Here is a 10,526-nt window from a genome sequence, read left to right as displayed (position 1 = left end):
GTTTAAATAAACTTAGTTTAAAAATTAGAAGGGTTTACCAAGTTCAATTAACATCCACATTCTTACTCTGTAAAGGTTTGATAAGTTCAATTATGAAAAATAAGTTTAGATAAGTAAAAATCATGTATTTTTCCTAGCATTTTAGGCCAACATGCAAGCTGAAGGAAATTTTTAAATGAATATATATTGCAAATTATACTAAAATTTGGTTTAAATAGGTGTCTTTAATGCTAAAGTGACCACATTTCAAGTAAAAATAGACTAAACTCGTGATATGTATGGGCAAATTAATAAAGGAGAAGTAATCAATAACTGGTGATTGGAATCATTGAGAGAGTTATTATGTACATACTCGTAATTTAAAATGAACATAAACTTAACAATAAAAAATCATTTTGAAATTTCCTCATAAATATTTGTCTCTACTATTTTTAAATTTGCTATTCGTGCTAATTATATTTGCAGTGTAGGTTCCAGATCGTTTGTGGCACGTAAATTCCTAATTTTTATTTATCCATTTTATTTTATTTTTTTATATTAGATGTTTTTCAATTAGTCAAACATATTTATATTAATAATATCATAATTAGCAAGATAATAAGTATATATATAATTAGAACAACCCCTCCAAAAAAAAAAAGAAAAAAAAAATTGAGAATTTAAAGGGGAGAAAAGCATTACATGCATTAATATATACCCATTTCACATAATACAAGTAATTAATTAATTAATCTAATAGCTTTGAACCATAATATTAAAATTTCTCTTATAATTATTAGACCTTCTCCTAGAACTAGATCGTCTACCTCCATCCCATCTTTCAGCCAATATATTCTCAATTTCACTTGGGTTACAAGGTATGGTAAGTGCACCACCATGATCAAACCCATACTCTTCAGCTGCCTTTTCCAACAATGCTAGAAACATAGGGTGTGTTAAGTACCTTAGAGGCACAACGAACCTCTTGACCTCCCCTCCATCAACAGCCACCGCGGCAAAATGCCCATCCTTGACATCCTCAGGCACCATGTTTGAGTCACCTCCAGAGTGACATACCTCCTCCTCATGATCATGTTGATCTTGGAGCTCATCAACATCGGACATCGAAAGCCTCTTCCCTTTTGAGAAACTCCTTTGTAACTTCTCCATGACTATTTTAAGGTTGATCATCTTATTTTTCTTAGAAATGAGCTTAGAGTATGCCATAATATAGAACAAGCTAAGCTTAGTATAGATTATATAGAAGTAGGAAATTATATAATATGGTATTATGTTTTTTGGTCAAATATTAAGGCTTAAGGTTGCACTTTTTTTGTGTGTAAAATGATGTAAATTAGGTAGGTATTTATAGGAAAAATTGAAAGTATTAATGATGATAAGAAGGCAATGGAAGAAAAAGGCTAAGGCAAGAAAGACACGGCGGAAGAAACGACAAAGGACGTGATATTAAAGAGGGAGACCGTTGCATGTGAAGAAAAATCCTTAGCTTTCTTATTAGCTTATGTAACGTCTATTTCGCAATGGTTGTCCTACTATACACTATACAACAACACCCCACTCTCAGTATTCAGTATACCCTTAGGCACTCACTTTGAACTTGCTTCGTTCTTCTACTTGTTTGTGTTGTGTTTTTGGATCTCGGATATTCGATCTCTTACCTAATTTGTAATCCTTATACTTGATTATACAACATGCTTAGTCGCCCAAAGTTTCATAAATGGTGTATGTCATGCTGAGTTACAAATATGTAGTATTATATTTTTTTGTTCGCAAAGAGAGCTAATAGGACAGTGATGTAAAAGGGATTTGATCTCAAATTAGGTTTTTGGAACCAACTCAACGACTTTATTCAAATAAGTTACTTGGCTATCATCATTTGGTTACAAGTAGTTAATTAACCTATACTGACAATTAACGTTTAATTTGTATGATTTGAGGCCAGGTGAGTTTTAGCTAATTTATGGTTATCAATTATGAAACACAAAGTATGACCTAGCCCACCTAGGCTTTGTGTGTATATTTGTATGAACAATCTGTTAAACAGTACTTATATGTGATCACATTGAAGATTTTGAGCGATTAATTAAGTAGTACGGAGTAACTTTTAGGCCTACTTTGTTTTGTTCAACTAATTTTTAAAAAATTAGACAGGCTCAAAAAATTTAATTTAGACGATTTAATTAGTATAGATACTTTCAAACAATTTCAGACAGATAATATGGACTAGGTAATAAGTTCATCTAGGTTCAAACAAAAAAAATGTTTGGATTTAAGTTGAACTAAGATTAGTTAACACAAATGCGTCAACACTTGTTTTGATTAGATCAAACATTATTAACTACAGTACATGCAAATAATTTGAAAAGCTCTTGGGCTTTTGGTATGTCCTATTCGATTTAAATTGTATACGTTTATCTTGTTATGCTATATGAACTTAGTTTATTTAAACAATTAAATCTAGCTAGCTATATTTGGCCTGAATTTGTTTGAAATAATCTTTTCTAAAGTTATTTTGTATAAACTTAAGAGTAACTTTTGTATACACTTGGTGTACAGTAATATGAGTAATTTACTACAGTATTTGAAATTATATTATTTGATCTACAGTTAGTAAGGTCCGTAATGACACTAGCGACTACTATTAATTTTTCACAGTAAGCTAGGTTTTGAAAACCTAGTATATCATTGCTGCCTGATTGATGTTCAGTCAAGTAATGGTAAAAATCAACTTTAGAGTATACAGTTGGTGTTAAAATTGAAAGATGCCAAAAATAATTGCTATTTAGAGTATAGCCTCTTACACAAAAGTTGCCAAGTTATGAGTAAAACAGTCTTTTTTTCTTGGGTACATAACTTTCAAACTATGAGATAATCTATCTTCCTCAATCTGACAACAAAAAAAGTTATATCTTGGATGTTATTAGGAATTATACTTTACCTGGCCTCCCTTGAGAAAATTAATAACAAAATTACAATCATCAATTTTCTAAGAACGGTCCATATATTTAATTTTTTTAAATCTGATCTAGCTATAAAAAAAACAGTACAATAGCTAATCATGTTGAACACAAATATTGAATTGCTACTTCGATCATTAACTTCTACGGAGTAGGAAGTAGCCAAGTACGAGTATATATAACGACTACCTAGCTTAGGGAGTACCGTCAAAAGGTAATGAAACGCTGCGCTACTACATACAAGTATACAACCGGCCATTAGCTTATTGAGAACTCAATTCGAATACATCTTAATTAGGGTAAGTTATTGCTACTCTCTCAATTCGAATATAATTGTCTTAATTTGATTTTTTTTTTGTGGTCGTTGAGGACGTCGGATCCAAATGAGCAACAAACAAGTTATAAGAAAATCTTAGCTAGGCAAATCTAATTGACTATCTCTTTAGTTAAGTAAATAACACCAAATAAAGAAGTTTGAATTAGGGTACGTTATAGATACCAATTAAGGTCCCGTTCTTTTGGACTGAAATTTGCTGAATTGAACTAAAAAGGTCTACAGAGAAGTTCAAAAGAACGGGGCATAAGTAATGTGTACATCCGGATGGACTTTGTACTATGATCATTAACATGGTAGGTCAAATCAATGTTTCATATTAGGAAAGGTTAGGCCTAAATGTACGCACATATATAGGCAGTTAGTCTGAACTTTGTCAAATGATGTGTTTTCTTTGCCATATATCACTTTCTTATCCACAATTTCATACATGGCTTAGCCACATGACACTTCCACACTCTGCTTTCATTGCATTTGCAACTATCATTTTAAAGTGAAAATGTGAAATTCTCCATAATATACTCGACCTCTAATCTCCTACATGTAGATAATTTTTAAAAATGAACTTGTATACAACACATAAAAAATCTTGTATGAGTTATATCAAATGGTAAGTATGGACAAATTATTGAAAATATGGAAAATTAAGCCTTTAATTTGTTTGTTTCAACTTAAGGGCATGTTTGTTCATCTTAATTTTACTTATTTTAGGTGTTATTAGTTCAAATAAGTTTAAATAAGTTCAGTTCAGGAAGGTTTAACAAGGGTTACACAAGTACAAATTACAACTAAAATAATTTAAATAAAGTCTAATTAATTAATTAGTTCAAAAAAAGTTCTGAAAAAGTTCAAATAAGTTTAAATAAGATAAGATAAGTTCATAAGAGTGAATATAACCCACCATGTGCTGAATTTGATACTCATACTATATTATTCGAAATCAGTCCAAATTAACCATTAACTCATATGAACTTACAAAATTTTCAGTATAGCAATATTAATATGCGAGTGTATGAGAGATCTATTCAGTCTAAAAAACTTGTCCTAACTTAAATAGATCCACCCTAAATACATGAGTTGCGTAAAATATAAATACTCCGTAATTTAATCACTTAAAATTAGAATATCACCTCATAATTAGCATAAAAAATTACTACATACCTCGATCAGAATTATACTGTATATGAAAGTTTTGCATGCATTGAACTGATATAAATATAATGGCATTGTTTTTGGTGAATAATTATAGTGCAACATTACAAATTTACAACTCATCATTGATGAGTTATCAGAAATTTCTCATACAAATACTTGAGTGTCATCCTAATCTATAGCTGTGATCTGATCTGTAAATGGTCAGTGATTGATCTGATCTGTACGTGCTCTTCGTTCTTCTCATCAGATTGCATGCAATTCATAATTTAATTAAATGACGAGGGTCCTACTCCAAATAATCAATGGCTTTTTATGTTTGGTATTCAGTGATTTTTTATGTTCAATTCTGGTTTTTTCCGCCTGCCAATTCTTGTTTTCTCCATCAATTTGTTACAATTTAATGTAGCTAAGCTAGCCAGCTAGGGTATTTCTTAACTACTGCACCTTCCGTTTCTGAAAGAAGCTAGGTTACGTTTGGTAGTTTAACGTATACTACGGTTAGTAAGGAAAATAAGATACTAATGGAATGAAAACAATAATTGAATGTTATATATATCAAGTATAAAGGAGAAATGTCCTTTGTGATATCAAGTACTACAAGTAGTATTCCGTATCCACCACTTGTCCTTTGGCTCTGCGGACTTTTTAAATCTGTACGTGTTGTCGTCTTTATCATTCATAACTCATCAGAATCATAATAATACATGTGTAAAGATATGCAAGTAGTTCGTGACGTTATTGTTTTTTGATTTCATTTTAACTCTAAGTAGATTTAGTCTAGTTTTTAGTTACTTCTTTCTTACAAATAATTAATAATTGAATGAACGTGAGTACATAAAATGATAGTGAACAACTCCTAACTTTTTAGGGATATTACTACATAAAAGGATAAAATTAGGTTATTCATTGTTATACTTTAGTTTATCTTTTACTATCTCTGTTTTTCTGAGCCATTTACTATTCATAAGGGTAAAGTTACAAAAATTTGGTCATGTCTAATTGTGTATGTATATATGAGAGAAAAAACCATTATCAACTTAGATCTTATTAGATTTGTATTGTTATAATTAATTTTGAGTTTATCGATTTTGTATAGTTTTTATTAATGCATAATTAAAGATAATAATTGTCAAATTAAAATAGTGCATTAGAGACCGTGTAAAATGCAAGTGATCGAGTAGAACTTAGCAAACAAAGAGTATCATATTAGAGTGAAATATATACGAAGTACATACATTCATGGAATATTTAATAATAAAAGAAGATTTAGATCATTAAATCAAGCCTATATTTCAAAATTATGCGTGCACTTTGCACAATGATAATGTTATTAATCCTTACTTCCTTAATCCTTATGAATCTAATAAGATCTAAGTTGATAATACATTAAGGATTAATATGATCATGTCCAATTAAGCAATTCTTACATACCTTATGTTCCTTAATGTTCTTATTAATCCTTACTTCCTTAATCCTTATGAATCTAATAAGATCTAACTTGATAATACATTAAGGATTAATATGATCATGTCCAATTAAGTAATTCTTACATACCCTATGTTCCTTAATGTTCTGATTAATCCTTACTTCCTTAATCCTTATTAATTAGTTCCTTAGTGTTCTTAATTATTATATATTCGGTATATACTCCCTCCGTTCTTTTCACAAAAACACAAAACAGTAGAAGTATAGAGTAAATCTTCAAGATTTGAGCAATTGATTACTCATAAGAGTAGTCATATATGACCTTTAGCAAGTAGTAACTAGAGAAGTCAGAAGTCGGCAAAGAAGTTTAATATAGAACCATGTGTTTACTGCTTAGTCGTTGATCCTTGAAGAATTGTACTTGTATCATTGGTGGCATCTATTACACGGCGTACGGTAGTTTTGTGGTTGAAATGGGTTAGGGTTTTGGGACACATGATGTTCGCTTTCGTACAAAAACAGTTGAAAACATGCTTTAACTTCAATTCCACCCAAATAGGTCACTTATGATCAGTGTCATCGCCCTAGCTAAAAGTATTCTTTATTAGATTTACATGCGCGTGATGTGTGTTTTAAATTTCAAGAAACACGTATATTTAAAAACATATTTACCAACTAAAGACATATTTTCTCTGTTTTTTTTAATTACTTGACCCACTTAGACTTTTACCCTATTTATCATCTCTCTTTTGACCATCTTTAACTTTGTAAATTATGTAAAGAAAAACATATCCATGAAAAATCTTGTTAGAATCATAATAAATATATATTATTATAAATATATAATAAATATAAATATATACTACTCCGTATTACAATATATAACTTCTCATGATAATTTGGATCATGTAATTTTTTTTTTTTTTTTTTGAGATTAATGTTTGTGTATTTGATTATACATATAATCATGAGTAGAATTAGTTAATCTAAGAAAATTGAGGTGCAATATATACGGTAGTTTGATTAGTTCGTTCACCCTTTAATTGTTTGTCGAAATCTTGAGTAATACCTGAATGATTAACTCATTAACTACACGGAAGAAATGTAAATATAGTGACAAGTATTCATCAATCTTGTCGATAAGAAAGTGAGAAATTTAGAGCAGTGGTTTGAAATATGATTATCATATGATTATATAGTTCATAATTGACATATTTTTTCTAGGTAGTTAATTATATTAGTGTTTTTTTTTTTTTTGAGAAAATAATTATATTAGTATAAAATAGTATTATTAACAATTTTTTCACTTTTGTATTTTCTTTCAATAATAAGTATTACTTGTCAAAAAAATACGAAAAAAATTAAGTACGCGCAAGTTTGAAATTAAAAGTCGCTCCGTCACTATGAATACCGATCGATCATCTAAATAAATGAGCTGTAGCCGTCCATATCTGCAAGAAGATATTTGCGGCATTTTTGTACTTAATACGAAGTATATAAAGTTATATATTTTTGGTGATGAATTCAACATGTGCAAAAATGAATTCAGGCACACTTCATAGCTACTATAACACGTGAATAATACAAGCTAAGTACCAATAATACTTGGATCAGCATTTATAAACAACAGTAAAGTTGGATTATATGTTAGCTTAGTAATACTACGTGTATATATGGATGTAGGACGATAATTGTGATCTCGGATCAACGAACGTCTCGAAAAAGATTCGAACCCGACATAGGGAGCCATGGTAATCTTTTGTAAGCAACACAATTGTTCCTGTATAGTAGTATTGAACTTGACATAAGATAAATCTTACCAGATGTTCTAGTGATGAGACAAGAGCTAAATAATATGTGCATTTTAGGTATTTAAGGGTCCAATTCTGCTTTTTTTTACGCGTCTTTAATATACATTGATTAATTTGTATGTTGTGTCCAACAAAACATAGAAAAAATTGTAGATGTTATTATTGTAGTATAATAATTTTTAGCATATGAATCATGTGTTATACTTGTATAATGTTAGATCCATTGAATATATATACTAATATACTTGAAAGATGTTAAGAAGTATGTAAGACAACAGAGTAAATACTGTATATTTGGATTTTCTTCTTATATTTGAAGTCCAAATTTCACGAGTGACTGTTATCCTATCACGCGCAAATTGTGCATTATTCTTTGATAGTAACGTGTAAATAATGATCAAGATATACTTCATACTCTACTGTAAATAATGATAAGGCCACTGATCGATGATCAAGATATACCACTAATTAAATTATTCGGGATTTGTGAATATTTGTGATCAGCTTATAAGTCCCTAAACTTTCACTTTTATTAATTCCAAGTCATTAGCTCAAGGTCATTTATCTTAATCTTAATTTTTAAATACGATGCCACGTATGTATTAAGATCCCCAAACAATGGTTAATCAACTAAAGAAGTTGACTCATTAATGGTTAAGAGACCCATTTGTCTCATTTAAACTTGAGGGACTTTAATTAAGTGCACAAATACCATACTTTAGGGACAATATTTAATCTTTAAACTCTTTACTCTATAATGTGGAGTATCTACTAATTGAAAATTTATAGCTTAGCTATTGGCATATGCTTAAAATGAATCACTCAATTGTATTAATTAAGCTAAGTAAGATTATGGATTTCTTAAAAAAATTAAGTACAACGGGATATTTATGCATGGGTATATATAAGATTATCATTCTGTGACTTTATGGGTACATTTTAGATCATCATGCATCAATCATAAAATTTAATGATTTATAACCATAGTTAATCACGTATAATATGTATAAGAGTAGAATCTTATTATTGATAATATTATGTAATAGAATCAATTACATTTATAAATAAGCAGCACATTATTATACACTAACTAAAACATTACGTCAATCCTTCTTAAAAAAAATTGTGTCAATCAAGATTTATATCCATATTAATCACGCATATTATATAATAGAATTTAAGGATTGATATATATATATATATATATATATATAATATATAATATATATATATATATATATATATATAGAATTTAATGAATGATAATAGAATGTAATAAAATATAATAATTTAATAAGAAAATATAAAAATAGCGCGAAAATAATTGATGACATTGTGGCAAGTGTCTATCTTAGGTTCGCTTTAATTTTAGTATAGGTTAATAGATTAAAACTTATTTCTTTTACTGATTCTCTATTTTTTTTTATAAATAAATTAAATATATTATAACTGGATCCTATTTTAAAGAAATTTTTAAAACGGATTTTATGATGGAAATATAATCGAGTTATATGATATTATATAAAAGGCTTATTTGCGTTGCTTATTTATAGTGTATTTGTGTCGCTTCTATGAGCGACGCAACTGCTCGCGACGCAAATGACTTTTAAATCATTTGCGTCGCTCCTAGGCGCGACGCAAATAAGAGTCATTTGCGTCACTCCTTTATAAACAAGTGACGCAAATAAGAGTTATTTGTGTCGCTCCTTATAAACAAGTGACGCAAATAGCTGTTTTGAGCAACTTCTTGTTTGTTATTTGCGTCACTTGTTTATATAGGAGTGACGCAAATGACTTACTAGATAATACAAAATTACTTTATTTGCGTCACTCACTCACTTGTTTGTTTAATGAGTGACGCAAATGATGTGATTTTTTTTAAAAAAAAGTTATAATAATTGCTTGTATATGTTTATAGTACATGTTTTCCTTGGTAGTGGTATAAAGTAATATGCTAACGTCAATAATTGAAATTAAAATGCAATATTAATGAATGCAAATATAAATTTTGGCAAAGTCTCCTTTGTATTTTGGCCTACTATAGGGAATAATTTCAAGCCTTTAAAAGCCCACTAGCTTGAACCCCACTGTGATCATACACTAAAGTACGGTGGCGTCCAAAAGGGAAGAAGATAGAGCAAAAGAGTCGCCAACAAGTTTTTAAGGAACTTGTAAACCATTCACGAGGTGAAGGTTACACCCCTTAACGATCCAAGAGATCGTCAACTCCATAAAGTCATGAACCAAATAAGGGTTCGGGGATGATGGTACAAATCCAACCTAAAAGAGATTGAACCTGCCCTAATAATAGGCCTCTACTTCATTCTGCTCGTATTCATGTGCGCTTTCTGATTAACATGCAATCAATAGGATTAACCCTAAACCTGTTTAATCTATGTTGGTTGAATTTAATGCACAAATAAACTATTATTGGCGATCACTTGAATTATAATCACAATTAACCCTAACAAGATTATTAATATCTTATTAAGCGTGGTTGCAAATACCAATTCCCTTTAACCTGCAATAAAAGGTGATCAAGCAATAACAATATACAATAATATGCATATCAAGCAACATAATAAATAATCATTATCAATCATAATCATAAATATTAGAAAGAACATAGGAAGCATCATATTTTTAATCATGCTTAATATTAAAAACACCCTATACATAATACTAGTAATATCATAATAATAATATAAACATGATGTCTACATCATAAATCAATTAAACCATTAAAGTACTTACTTGGATGCCTCGTACCTCTTTCTAATTACAAAATACACACGTTAGTAACTTCAAGGAAAATAATAAACAAAGCAATTAAATTAAATAATT

At 29.4% G+C, this 10,526-nt stretch overlaps 1 protein-coding gene across 1 annotated transcript; it reads right to left on the bottom strand.

The window, feature by feature from the left end:
* Nucleotides 1–665: 665 nt before the first annotated feature.
* On the bottom strand, nucleotides 666–1,314 carry LOC110693739 (auxin-responsive protein SAUR50-like). Its single transcript, XM_021870912.1, has one exon. The coding sequence runs from the start codon at nucleotides 1,204–1,206 to the stop codon at nucleotides 733–735; it is 474 nt and encodes a 157-aa protein (XP_021726604.1). The 5' UTR covers nucleotides 1,207–1,314; the 3' UTR covers nucleotides 666–732.
* Nucleotides 1,315–10,526: the final 9,212 nt, after the last annotated feature.

Source organism: Chenopodium quinoa, unplaced genomic scaffold, assembly GCF_001683475.1.
Source record: "Chenopodium quinoa cultivar QQ74 unplaced genomic scaffold, ASM168347v1, whole genome shotgun sequence".
In the NCBI taxonomy this organism is placed as follows: Eukaryota; Viridiplantae; Streptophyta; class Magnoliopsida; order Caryophyllales; family Amaranthaceae; genus Chenopodium; species Chenopodium quinoa.
The sequence above is the reverse complement of the archived record's forward strand: the minus strand, read 5'-3'. Positions and strand labels throughout refer to the sequence as shown.

What these genes read in the sequence shown, in the direction of transcription:
- LOC110693739 (XM_021870912.1), bottom strand. Translation starts at nt 1,206, where the DNA reads ATGGCATACTCTAAGCTCATTTCTAAGAAAAATAAGATGATCAACCTT.